Genomic DNA, 14,679 nt, shown 5'->3' on the forward strand with positions numbered 1-14,679 from the left:
ATACTGAGATATTACTATAACGTAATTTAAAATTAAAAAATACACAAATAAAAATAAATAGAATTAAAATTGTAACAGAAAATAAAGAGCCATGCTAACCTAATACTCCAATGCTGTTTGCAAATACAATATGCTTTTGCTGGTGAAGAACCTCAGTGCTAATCTGATGCAGGTAAAAGGATCACAATCTCAAAAAATGAGTTTATGGCCTGCGGTCCTTAAGGAAGATACCAAATATTTAATGAAGAGGAATTCAAATTGAGTAGTACCCTATGGATGCCAATATCTATCTCCAGTTTGTAAAAAAGGAAGTGTCTGTACTTGAATTCACACAACCAAATAGCAAAGCTTTACTTTAAGTCTATAAATGTCGGGGGTGTGAGATTATAAAAATTCAATTGACCTCAAACATGCAAAAACACATCACCTATTGAATGATCACCTTGTGCCATTAAACGTGGCGATTTTCTTGGTGATGCGACTGATGTTTCTTCACAACGGCTCCTCAAACTCCTGTTAGGTAGAACAAGCTCATCTTCATCAATGGTGTCGTTACCACTCTCTTTAACTCCTTCTTCATCCATAATATCATCCAGACCAATAACTGGGAAAAACAAACAAACAAGAAAGAGCCTAAAACAAAATGATCAAAAAATGTTGCAGCTGTAACGGCAAGCAAGACAGGGAAGAGACAGGGGAAAATACATAATTTGGCTATCTAAAAACAAACAAAAGGGGGGAAAAAAATGAAGAAAGGCAAGACAGAAAATTCCCATGTCAGGCAGTTTCAGTGGAGAAGAAGCTATCACCCAAAGCTTAAAATTTCTGTAGATAGTCCTTAGAGCTTTTTGGTGGACTCACATTTTTATTGGGGTTTTTTTGCCACAGGAAGGTCCCCAGTCTTAGAGGATCAGCTGTTCCTCACTGTCCCTTCCCACCTAAGAAAAAGTGAAGAAAGGTAAACAGCAGAAAGAGCTGATCCAGAAGTGCAAAGAGTTTAAAATCACAGTTTTCTCATAGGATACAATTTTAAAACTCTAAGTCCCACCCACATCATGTATCTGCATCTGCAAATCCCTTTTTGGAAGAGCATTGAGTGCAGCATGCACTAGTCTCCCAGGAGAGTCAGAGAACATTGTCGAATTCCTAGCCTCCACTAACCTGCGAAGGATCCCAGAGGTTGCTCCTGAAAATAGGTTTCCTAAGAGGCAGTCAGGCCACTGTACCAGCCATTCTCCTCACTTTCTCTAAGATAGGTTCTGCAATGGTAGCCTCTCCTATCCCAAAGATCCTATGTGTGATTAATGAATCCTGGTCCCTGTGGGATGCGAAATTTGTGAGATCAAGCCAAATACCCAAGTGATTTCACAGAACACGTAGGAGGGTCTGACAAATATTCCAAATGACCAAGTATGCCTATTTGTCACTAGTCAGGCACCCACCTAGAAGCATTTTCAAGATAAACTAATTCACGTGACAGAAATAAGATATCTAAAAATTTCTAACAATTATTTAAAACTGACTTAAATTAATAAATTTATCTTAGAAATCAAAATAAGCAAGAAGTTAGAATTGTTAGAATTTTTAGACTGTCAGAAAATCTGTCAATTCCTGCTCCTTTTCAAGTCTGATGTTACTGCAACTTAAAAAACATAATGCTTTTGTGAAGGCACTAGAACAATGAGCATACTTTTAAAATAATAAAAATTGGAAGTTGTAAAACACTTCTAAAGCCAAACAGTGACAAAAAATCATGTCTATCAAGACTTTAAATCAATCCACAATCACCTGTCAGGAAGAAAAAAAAAAACAAACAAAACAAAAAAACCCAACCAACCTGTTAATTTTAAAGTTTAAATATTAGAAAGATTTTAAACAGCCTTTTAAGGAAGGCTGACCTTGGCACCAGGTAATCGGCACTCTGGACCTCCGTAATTAGATGGCTGTCAGGAGCTGAAAGCTAGGAGTTTCTTGGGCTGACAGTTTATTGTTACTCATTTTATTTTAACCATAATTTTTAGTGACTGCGTTGTATACATCAGTTTACAGGAGAAGTGTGTTTCTGGAAATTACTGGCAGCTTTTGCTTTCCAATCCACAGAGCCACCTTTAGCCTGTGTATGTATATGTACATACACAGATACCATACACAAGCTGCAGGGGACTGATAATGCTGGTCTTACTCCACTCATCCAAATGTTCCTTAATCACTTATATAAGCTACATACTGGGAAAAAGATGGCATTGTAACTGCCCTGTTAGCCTTTATTATCCCCATAATATCTAACACTGGCCATTTTCCAAGACTGAAAACTCAACGAGGTGGGCCCTCACCCTAACTCCAGCTGCCCATTCTCATGTTCTCAAAGACTACGTCCTCCCAACAGCTCTGCGCTTTGGTATTAGTGTTCTCATTAAAGGGTGTTCCTACAAAACGTGGAACCGGTATTTGGGAACAGCCTGTGACAAAGTAATGGTAGGACCAGAGGTAATGGATTAAAACTAGAGATGGGACGATTCAGACTGGACGCTAGGAAGAAGTTCTTCACCATGAGGGTGGTGAGACACTGGAACCGGTTGCCCAGAGAGATGGTGGATGCCCCATCCCTGGAAGTTTTTAAGGCCAGGCTGGATGGGGCTCTGAGCAACCTGATCTAGTGGGAGGTGTCCCTGCCCATGGCAGGGGGGTTGGAACTAGATGATCTTTAAGGTCCCTTCCAACCCTAATAATTCTATGATTCTATGAAAGGAGACACCCTGCAGATCCTCTTCTGTTTCTTCAGTGTAGAACTAAACTACTAAGCTACAGAAGAAAACATGACAAATAAAAACTACTCAGACAACTTCTGAAACAGCTCTGGAGCAGATTTCAGGGCTGCCATTAGAGACTCAGGTTTTACAATGTTCGTGCTCAAGTTACTGAGTTAATAACAAAAGGGACACAATCAGTCTACTATTGACAGACAGTTTGAAATATTAGAATTAAAGTATTTTCATACTTACAAGACTCTGTGCTGTAGCTTTAATTTTACAGAGGAATTTGAAGCACAGAATCTTGCTAATTTCAAACCACCTGAGCTATAACTCAGCTAGTACAGCCCCATGAGGCCCCCGGATGAGGAGTGTTCGACACACACCCTGCTGGGAAGAGAAAAAGTGACAGAGAATAGTAATAGATACAGAGGAGACCAGGACATTAAATTATGAAAGGTAAGTGGAGGCAGAGAAACAGCACTGGGAAAAGTAAACCAACAAAAGCAAAACCAGACAGAACTAAGAAGAAAGAGATATAGGTAACCTTAGTAATAAATACCTAAGGATTATCTCAGTAATAAATACAGAAATTAAGACAGAAGGATAAAAGATAGAAGGAAAAAACAAAGAAAAAACATAACTAAATAGAAAAATTGTACACCAGTGTACAAATGAACAAGCTGTAAATAAGGAAAATATGAATCACATTCAACATATTCATACTGGAAGAGGCACCACTGGGCTTCAACTTACTATTTTGAGTCTCTCCATTACTTGTAAAGTACTTAAATTTCTGAACTACTGTGCTGCTGACTCATTTTTATATATGTTTTACAATAACAGAGTAACATACAGGAAAAATAGTTTACTTGCAAATTTAAAGTAAAATTTTCCATGCAGTAAAACAAAAGCCTGACCCTTTTTTTAATTCTTCAGCAATGTAAAAGAGAGGAAAACAAGACTTACTCGCTGGGGGAAGAGGAGGGAAGGAGGAGAAAATACCCCTAAAAACATCATCAAAATCTTTGAAATTTACAAATCTTCCCTTGATAATCTTCAGCCAAAATTAGACAGAAATACTCAGGTTTTTGACACAGTGGTCAAGGTAAGCCTCAAGTGTAGAAATAAATTTCTTTTATGTAGATGTTAGCCCTGATTTTCGTTTGCTTAGCTAACCACATGGAACAGAGCTCCACTGTTGTTGCTACTTTGCGTTCTAAATTCTACATTCACCTGAATCATGCTAACAGCGGGACTGATCAAATCCACCGTGGATTCCATATTTTAATTGTACAAGCATCAAAAGTTATACATTGAACATTTTAAAATTTCTACTATGTTAAAAACCTAACATTATGCTTCAATGAAAAGAACAGTAACAGTCTAAAGCAGTAACTAACACATATCCAGGTAAGCCTTAAGAAGACCTAATAAACTCTAGTAAGGCAAGGAAACATACACACTGAGAAATTATCATGAAGTCTCAAGACTATAAATGAAGATAGTATATTTTATATTAAAACCTTTTTCCTATTGACATTTGTGATGCATATGTTCAAGAAACAACTAAAAATGCTCAGTTAGAAAAAAAAATATTTTCAAGAGAAATTAGGTCAACTGATGATATAACTTACATAAGAACACACTTTAGATGAGCCTTTAGATGAGCTCTGTGATTGATAAATACATAAACTGCCTTGCAAATCCTATTACAGATCCAACCCCTCTCCATCCATAAAACAATGTAAAACTGACCCAAAGGAATGAGTAACTAAAGTCTTCAGAAGGACCTAAAATGGGGACACCTGGTAGTTTGTTACCTACAAACAGAAAAGCATACAAAATAAACATTCTGCAGGGTCTCAATATAATATCAATATAGTAAATTTAAATTTTACACAAGAGAGTTACTACCTTGGTCACAAGACACTGTGCAACTGTTCGCATGGACAGCTTGGAGGAAGGAAGGCATAAAGACGTAAGAAAACCAAGAGAAACAACTGTAGACCCAATTTTGGGTTGCAATCCGAAGGTTACGTTCAAAATTACTTCAGGCAGGAGGAAAAATAACACATACATTTGGCTCTAGTGAGAAGAACCTGAAATGGCTAACACAGTCAGACAGGACACTAGCTAAAGAAAAGTATTTGTTGTCAGAACAATTGGTTTGGCTCCAAAGATTCAGCAGGTGATCACAATTTTAGCAGAGGTAATGCTGCTTTCAGCAGTACTCACGAAAACACAGGCTAAAACTAGAAAGAACAAACTGCACTTAGGGGATACGCTTTCCCAGCAGCAATCCAGAGGGAAAGGAAAAAAAGAGCAATTAAAAAGATGTCCCCAACAGTCTTTGCACACTCTTATAGTGTCAGTCTTCCTCATCATTTATGAGAAATACCTGATTTGATGAACATATCCATAAACTAAATTGGTTAAAAGTTTGATTCTGTTACGAAATCCAGAAATGTCTCCAGATTATATGCAATTCAAACTCCGTTCCCTCTATTACGTGTATAATAAATCAGACTGCCTCAATAAACGACATCCTGAAAAGCTACAGAATTCCGGATAGCTGAGAATTACCTATTAAGTGTGAATGCTGGTTATTTAGTTCATTGGCATGGGAACAGTCTGACCTGCTATGCTATATGCTATCAATTAGTGGATAAGCTTCCAGCAAGAAATAACAGAACAAAACAGAAAACCTATCAATAGTTGATCTAAAGTTGAAAAAAAGGCGTTGCTCTCATGAGTAGACGTCACATCCTAAATTTCACAGTTTCCGCTTCTGATCAAGGAATTGCTCAGAAAGTTAAAAAAAAAAAAAAAAAAGCAACCTCAAACCCACATATCCACACCCACCCACACCACCCAAACATTAAAGACGCCCAAGAGCTGTTCCACATAACCTACCCTCCTGTGTTGATCATTCAGTTCTTGGAAGAACAGCTGCCTGACCACACTGATGAACAGAAGCACAGAGACGCCTAAAACATGATATGGGACACTTTTGATTGTTTCAAGAACTTGGGTTTCATTTAATCCTGAAAAGCCTCCTTTTGTCAAATTCTGGCCTTTAAGTCGCAAAGTGAGCAGTTATATCAATTTCCACTATTGACACTAGGTCTTTCTGCTGATACCTACTTCAGGACAGTAAATGGCCTCCATTACTGCTAAGCTCCTATGAGCTGCAGTGAATAATAAGATCTGTGAATAGCTTGTACAATGATTCACTGAAGTAACAGAAAACTTCCTAACAGTGCTGTAAGAGCAGTAATCTGCACAGTCTACCCGACAAACCAGCAACCCAACTACATCTTTACAGTTCAGTAGTCACTCCACAAACACATCCTAAAAGGATTTCAGCATAACATCTGTTAATTTGACCCATGCCCTTTCCAGCTTGTGAAAGTCAGAAAAAGTTACTTTTACCTCTGCTTAAAGTCTTTACCAGGATCACCTGGAAAGAATCTTCTTGTCTTCTCCAAACAAGTAACTGTTCAATCAAAGCTGAACAAGACAACCCCATTCTATTACACATTGGCAATTACACAGCAAGCTCATCGACTAGAGAAAGACCAACAATGTCATTTAACAGAAGAAACCATTTAGATCCGGCACAAACTGGACTCAGGCCATGAGACTGCTTTACTGGTACAGTTCTTCCTATCAACAGATAGTCAACAGACATCCATTCTCATGTTCCTTGCTATTTGTCACACACCAGTACTGCTGATCACGAGATGCTCAGTACAAGAAAGACAGGGACCTGTTGGAGTTGGTCCACAGGAGGACCACAAGAACGACCAGAGGGATGGAACACCTCTCATATGAGGACAGGCTAAGAGAGTTGGGGTTGTTCAGCCTGGAGAAGGTTCCAGGGAGACCTTATAGTGGCCTGTCAATACTTAAAGGGGGCTTATAAGAAAGATGGGGACAAACTTTTTAGTATTCCTTGTAGAGACAGGACAAGGGGTAATGGTTCAGACTAGATATAAGGACATTTTTTATGATGAGGTCAGGTTGGGTGGAGCTCTGAGCAACCTGATCTAGTTGAAGATGTCCCTGCTCATTGTAGGGTGGTTGGACTAGATGACCTTTAAAGGCCCCTTCCAACCAAATCATTCTATGATGCTATGCTACCATCATCCCCCAGAGAAGCATTTATAATCCAACTTTAAAACTTTGCATTTTCTGGGTAGATACCTCTAACAAGCAGTGTGATTAGAAATCAAGCTTCAACTCACAAAAATCTGTGTTTCTGTCTTAGAGACAAGCACTTTACCTGTTTAAAGGACGTACAGCCAATTGCTATCAGTATCTATCACATACAGTCAGGTAAGTGGTAACTCACCATAAAAGAGCTTAGTATTAACAAAAAGCTTAGTTCATGGTGAATTATATGTAATATACACCCTAAAGCTGAGCAAGACAGATGCTATGTTGATGAGTAATAACTTTGGATTAGGCATGTAAATAACACCCAACACAAACTAATGTCAATGCAGCAGTAATAAAAAGAGCAGAAAACAAACCCATACTCAAAACCAACTTAAGAGCAACAGACAAGGGGTTTAGACAAAAAGACCTGATTTCCAAAGTAAAACAGAGAAAATGTTGTCATGATCCTAAGAAATTTGGTATGCTGGTAAGCAGGCCTGAAAAAAGTCTTTCTCAAAGCTGCTGCCACTCACATGTAGTCGTGTTCACATAAGAAATGGTACAAGTTCTTTGGGTTGAAGTCATATAATGATAGTATTTTGCTTTGTGCATAGGTTTACAAATACTCTTGAACTCTGCTCAAACCAGGCTCTCGAAGTATTAGTGAGCCATGCCTCCTGCTCCTCCATTTTGTCTATGACACTTAATACCATTTTAGCCAAATCACCTCCTCAGTCCAACTGTTTTTACCTTTATCTCTTCAGCTTGCTCACAGCAATCTGAAGCATGAAATCTTCACCACTTTGAAAACTGGACAGAACAGAGTGCATTCCAGTTATTCATGGAGCAGCAAGCATGATGAATCTGTCCTTTGCTGGCCTGACTTCCATGAGCATTTTACTCCTTTTCTTAAACTGTTCCACAGTCCAGGCATGGATAACGTAAACTACTGTTTGAAGGTCTAAAATAAATTGTGGTAAATAAAGTTTTACCTCTGGAAAAAAAAAATCACTCTTTTCTCCAGAAATGAAATCAAGAGTTTAAGAAACACCACCATCTACTGTTTCAGTATTTCCTCAGCCTTGCCCTGCTTAACATAAACAGATAACAACAATTGTACCAAAAACTACTAAAACCTTACTGAATATACATTTTTCTAGGTACACTTCTAACCCTAGTGAAAGGTTAAAAGAGGAGCCAACAACCAACCGTTCTGTTACCGTATACTGCTTAATGCACTACAGAATAAATTCATAGTGAGATCCCCCACAGAGGAGAAAAAAAAGAACTGGAAGGATCAGAATACAGCAGCCTATCATTCTGTATGACACATCAATGGTGTCGTAGCTCTAAAGATGTACGTAAGGCAAGTTTGGTGGGGAGATTTTTGCTTTTTCTTTTTTAGACAAATTGATGTTGGTCTAGAGATAAGCTTCCATGCATACTGTCTGGAAAAAACAGCCTTTGTATGGGTAATTCTTACCAAGGGTACTATCACCTTGCACTACTGCATTCTTACCAGGAGACTATATAAACTGTGTTAGACCACCAACTGTCTCAGACAAATTAAATAAAACCTGAGCTAGATTAATACTCACAGAAGAAAGACAGGCAAAGAATTTTTGCTTCAAACTGATAATCATCACTGCCAACTAAAAAAAACTATGAATACATACTGTGTGGTGCTATCATCTGAGAATAAGGACAGTTCTTATCAAGACCTACGAAGAACAAGCAACAGCAAGAACACTTCATGTCCTTTGGGATACCCACTACATTAATTCCAAATTGCATGCTTTAATTTACTTAGTAAAATGTGGCTCTGCTCTTGCTTCCAGATTTAAAAACAAACAAACAAAACATTAAACTCAATAACTCAACATAAATCAAATTATGTTTGATTCCTTCGCACAGCCTGAAATAGTAGCCCCCAAGTAAATGAGTTAGCTCACTTATTTTAATGGACAGCAACCTTCAAAAATTAATTGTGATTGTTTAATGATCAACAGTATTAATTATTGCACTATTGATCACTTTTAGGAGAAATATTCAACTAGTATGACAAAAAGCTGCCTCAAGTCTCCCTGTGACTCCAGCTATAATGCTATGAGTTTATTCAAAAATTTTAAGTGCAGTATAGGTTTACCGGAGGATGCACAGGATGTGGCGTGAAACAAGAATCTACATCACTGTTTAAATGGAAGGAAATACAAAATTTAAAGAGGAGGAATTTGGTTTAGTTGTGTACATTGTACAGTCTTAGGCACAATAAAAGTGATACAATTTTGTTTGGTGGGTTACAGGCAAAAAAGTATAAGGATAGGGACTATGGCAAGAATAAACAAAATCATTAATGATGGCCTCAAATAATGTTCTACTGAAGTAGTAAAAAGATCAAATATCTTGTTTTGACTTTGTAGTTCACTTTTTCATTGCCTCAGTCAATATCATCTTTGATTTACAGTTTTCCATGTCGTAATACCACTTAATTTAGTGAAGGTGAGAATTTAGTCTGTTAGTAGAAACGAAATCCATACTATATTAAGGAAACTATCAAGATTTTCACAACCAGCCCATAAAAGTTACTAGAAAAAAAATTAAATGTTGAGATCATCAAAGCTATCTGCACTAATCTACAACACTCTTAAGTAAAGACCCTAAAAAATGCATTTTTAAAAAAAAAAAAAACACTTCCAAATAAAAAAAAAAATTAGAGCATATTTTTGTCTCTTACATCAAATTCAGTGTAACTATTCCAACCAATATAAATAATTTTAGGGACTAGATCACCCTTTTTTTTTTTAATCTTCAAAAACTACTCCATAACTCCTAAGATTATTTTTTTAAACTTTGCTCTAAACTGTTTACAGATCAGGTGTTTCCAAACAGTAAAAAAGAATTGTGTCATCATTCCAAGGTTGACTTTGAAGCCAACCAAAGCAAAGCACCCAGAATCCGGTATCAGCGCAGTACCAGAACACCTAGCACTAACAAAATAACGCTGAAGTCAGAGCAGCTATTTGTACAACTTATACGCTCCTAGTGCTAACCCAGAATTATTACATATTTTGAAGACAACTAGCAACTTCACTGATCAGGCACAGTACTTACACTAAACAAATCACAACTTTAATAGGGAATAGTTTACATGTACTCAAGACAAAGCCTAAATTACTTCTGATCCAGACCAGGAGCCCTCCTCTATCTTTACGCAATGAAGTTAAGGACAACTGCACAAAGTTTACATGCCAGGCATGTAAGCAGCACAACAAAAAGGGCAGGAAGGAGACAGAAATCCCAAATTATTATTTCTACATTATAAAAAAGGGTTGGTACTAGAGTATAACTGTATTTTAAATTGTAATCTTAAAAAATTGTAACATTTACCTGTTGAACAAGGCATCTGGAAATTGGGATCATTGCTATCCAAAACAGGCAAACAGAACTGGGCACTTGCAGATCCTAGCATAGGATCCTTATCGCTGAGCATGTTCTTCAGCGAATCCTCTAAGACATTTTGACTTGTACTAAAATCCTCACAGACTTCATTCTCCAGGTTGGATCCTAGAAATAGGGCATCATCTAAGTGTTCAGTAGGAATTAAATGGTTAAATGTATCAACTATATCCATGAAGACTCCTGTGTGTCTTTCAGCCCTATAGAAAGACAAGAAAAATACCATAAGAAAATAAGCTACAAATTGTAAAACACCTAAGAAACCAGCAAGTTCTTTTGGCTCTTGTGTTTTATAAAGAATGATTAAGATATTTTAGAATGGTAACCAAAAAAAAAAAAAAACCTGCTTATAGCTTAGTGCGGCCTACTGCATATCTACAAATCAATTCTCTAACTGATTATCTTTAAAAGAAATACCATGCTAAGTTAATATAAACTCCACTATCACCCTCAGAGTGCTGCCACTTCTACAGAGTGTGCATAACAAGGATTAACTAAAACACCTCCTTTCTAGAATTTGTTTAAAACTTAACCAACCCGAGGGGGTGGGACAACAGAGAGAGGAGGAAATAAAGAACAAGCAAACCTGTTAGCAGGACTGTAAGGGCACATCTTTCTTTACCTTTAAATGTAAAAATGTGAGATCAACTTCCACTAAAATCAATGGAGCTGAGAAAGCTCCGGAGCCTGCCATGCTAGTCCCAAAACTGAGGAGGATTATATTTCCGTTCATAAAGGAACTACCAAATACTTCATAGCAAGTAACTATTTTTAAATAGTAAGGTCTTATCTATGTTATTTTTCAACTATCGTTACATTCAATAAGATTATGGAAATTTTATACGAAAATCAGACCTCAAGCAAGTATGCGAGAATTCTGAGCTGGCTTCAAAAGGGCCAGGAGCCTTTTAGAACCTTCAATTTTGAAGAAGTTTAGGTAAAACTTAAGGAACTGTATTCAAAGATGGCACCTACATTTTACAAGAAGGGACTCCCTATTTTCTACATCACTCACTCCTTCGTGATACAGCAGGAATGCTACTATTACAGCAGAGATTCAACTAATAAGAATGTAGAACTACACAACAGAATGGAAAAAAAGTAGAGTGAAATGTTTCTTCACAAGTTTAACATAAGCATATACTTAAGAGTGGAAAGAGATAATTATAACAAATATGGTCACAGAGACAAAGAAATGGAGTAGTGCCTGGATTAATTTGGCATACAGGAAAGTCTGGGAGACCAGTTCTGGCACACACAAAGCTATTCAAGCTTTTGGAAACAGAAAAAGGACATACATTCTCTTCTGCTCCTCCTTCATCGTCATCTTCCTACACACTAGACAGGAATATTTTTTTTCTGAATGAATGCCTTAATTAAAGGAAAAGGAGAGGAGTGATATTTAGAGGTTGTAGTGCGTGAATTACTTTCTAGATCCCTATTTCATCAACCTTCCACTAAATAAATCCAGTACCTACTCATGCTGACTAGAACAGTAAGTATTCTTCCTTATACATGTTAATGGGACATTCCTGTTTTAATGATCAACAGGGAAAATCCTAGCCATAGACATAAAAGAGCTTTGCTACAATTTCAACCCTATTTACGTAATTTATTTAATTTCACAAGTTCACAAAAACTACAGGTGAGCATGAAAAATGTTTTGGGTTGGGTTTTGGGTTTGTTTTTTTTTCCTTTTAAAAAAGAACATGACAGACTTTCTTCCTTCTCCCATAGGGCAGCTCAGAAGAAAATAATGGTCAGGTATGGCACAATGCCTTTACAGACCATGGTGCCTTTACAGCATCTGCACACTAACCATGACAAAACAGTCTAATACACAATACTGACCAAACAGCCAGCAAGAAGGAAACTCAGGCCAAATCAGGTGCATTTAGTAAGCAGGTAACAGTCTTACAGCAGCAAGTATGTTGTAATTTGAAAGCTCTCTACACCAAAAAATGGACTATTTTTATCAAGCAATGCAGTGCATCTACATATACACCATGCCCACTAGCAACTATTCTTTTTGCAGTTTTCAAAATAATTTTCAAATTTGGCAACAAATAAAGCAGCAAACTAATGGAGGAAGTGCTATGCTGCACCGTATAATCTATTTTTATTATGCCATGTGGTTACAACCATCTGATACTATGCGGGATGAATTACAAGAGCTGCAGTGGCTCGAAGGATGGAAATAATTACAGATGCCACAATCCAGTACTTTAAAACACCTTCCTGTAATGACAGGGTTTTTTCATATTAGCATCACACAAATATAAGAGTAACAGACAGGATAAAACGATGGTGAACCCTGACACAACAAGCGTCAATGACACTGCAATAGAACACCCATGAATTACTGTAACAAATCTTTTGTACCCAATATTAAATATAAAAGAGTGGCAGGGGCTTTGAACACATTTACAACGATATCTCTCAAGGTTTTTTTCTGGATAGGAGGGGAACATTTATACAGTTGTTACTTAAAACATTGCTGCTACCAACAGAGCTGAGCATTCCACTAAGATCAGTGTTAAATAGCAAAGCTCAAGCAGAATGCTAGCCCTTGCTACAAAAACTGCTGCTGACAGAAATTAACCTCTGTCTTCAGCAATGTCATGAAAAAAGACTACCTGGAGTTTTGCGAGGCTACTAAGCAGACATTCAGAACACCAAGAACACTACTAACACCTAACTAGCTATTAGAGAAAATTAAAGTGGAATTTTAATGATAATTTTATTTCTGGAGCATGAGTCTATGATCAAATATAAATTCTATAAAAATTTTGCATTAAAAAGTCATTATAAGGATATAAACAAAGCCGTTTTGCGTAAAAATCCTACCACTACAAAATCTAAGATGAAGAATTTATGCTCTACAGTTTTTAAAAGTTAGAGAGGTTATACCACTGAAGTACATGGAATTAAGATTTTGCTTTATCTGGTTCAAGAAAATACCATTCAATTCTTTGTATAACTTATACAGTACCTAGTTTAGAAAAGTATTTCTAGCCTTACTAGATGAACTATCACGTGAAGCGTAGAATCTGTGGCCTCTGACAATGAAAGATACACTTCTTGCTAGACAGCTGATTGCTAGAAACAGTTGCTCAAAAAAAAAAAAAAAAAAGAAATTTCTTCCCTTACACAATCCCTAAAGTGCATGAATTTTGAATGGCTTATTTTATAGTTGAAACATTTCAACATCAGGAAAAATAGCCAGAGATATAAGTAAAAATACAGTTAAGTTTTTCACAGTCACTTATTTCCAAAGATAACTCTAACCGCTTGGAGGAGGAATGTATTGTTCCCCTGGAACACAGCTGTGTCCTTCACTTGAACCCTGAAGGCTAGTGGCTTGGCATCACTCACAGCAAAGTTGCACACATCAAGCATACTCCCATCGCACAACAATTCAAAACTGTCTTCCCATTGCATAGTTAATCAGAAGCAACAGAACACGAAAACATTTGAGTATAGAGAACACGCGAGAAGTCAGGAATTCATGAACGAGGCAAAGGAGGAAATGACAGAGAAGGAAGCCCCAGACAGGTTCAGTCTGGACAGCCATGGAACCTCTCCCACCCAGTGGCTCCTGGACCATCAGGGCATGCACTGAGACCGCTACAGCACACAACACAGCATGTGGGTGCAATGAAATCTGACCATCAAGAAAAGCTAAAGGTATAGAGAGCATTGTCCACAACTCCTTATATAAAAGTGTATTTCTCTTATACTTTTGAGACTGATTTGTTTCAATCTGCTCGCTACTGTAACAATAGGTACTCATAAAAGTAACCTACCAACTAAAATCTTTCATTATTAAGTGATCCATCATTAAAAACAATCCCATTAAAGAGAAAAAGCATGTCAAACATGAATTCCAGAATTTCTCCCACATTATGTCTACCATAAAAATCTCTTCATGTTCTCAACACCACTTTCTTTTTCAGTCTGAGTCTTCCAGCTTATAAAATTCATTTTTTCAGTTGTTGAATTATTTTAAGCTAGGTATGTCATAATATTACCTCAAATCCCAGTATGAAATAAACATGCTGTAGGATCTGATATGGCAGGTTTGTGTCTTGTCCCCATTTACTACTTCTTTGTTACATCTCTAGCAGTTCTAAATGACTTTCCAAAATTAAAAGATAAATAGCCAAAACCATCACTTGCTAAGGGAAGAAACTAAGCTCTCCAACAAGCATAACCTTTCAAACTAATCTTAGAGGGGAAGGAAGACTAATATCTGGTTGAGAGATATTGTGCATCTTTATGGTTTCTCATTGTTTAGTTTGTCTGTGAA

At 37.1% G+C, this 14,679-nt stretch overlaps 1 protein-coding gene across 8 annotated transcripts in view; it reads right to left on the reverse strand.

Annotated features, from left to right (window-relative positions):
* The window catches only part of PHF3 (PHD finger protein 3), a 52,988-nt gene that overhangs the window by 31,801 nt on the left and 6,508 nt on the right, over nucleotides 1–14,679 (reverse strand). The window contains exons 1-4 of one of the 8 annotated variants that reach the window (XM_054197025.1): nucleotides 10,302–10,416; nucleotides 1,162–1,318; nucleotides 862–938; nucleotides 428–604 (exon numbers count right to left, since the gene is read on the reverse strand). In XM_054197025.1, the coding sequence (XP_054053000.1) occupies nucleotides 428–584 (157 nt within the window). In that variant the 5' untranslated portion in view covers nucleotides 585–604; nucleotides 862–938; nucleotides 1,162–1,318; nucleotides 10,302–10,416. Of the gene's footprint in view, nucleotides 1–427; nucleotides 605–861; nucleotides 939–1,161; nucleotides 1,319–3,002; nucleotides 3,144–10,301; nucleotides 10,571–14,679 lie in introns of those variants that run through there. The other 7 variants (XM_054197024.1, XM_054197020.1, XM_054197023.1 and 4 more) reach the window with 7 other exon arrangements.

Source organism: Rissa tridactyla, chromosome 3, assembly GCF_028500815.1.
Source record: "Rissa tridactyla isolate bRisTri1 chromosome 3, bRisTri1.patW.cur.20221130, whole genome shotgun sequence".
In the NCBI taxonomy this organism is placed as follows: domain Eukaryota; kingdom Metazoa; phylum Chordata; class Aves; order Charadriiformes; family Laridae; genus Rissa; species Rissa tridactyla.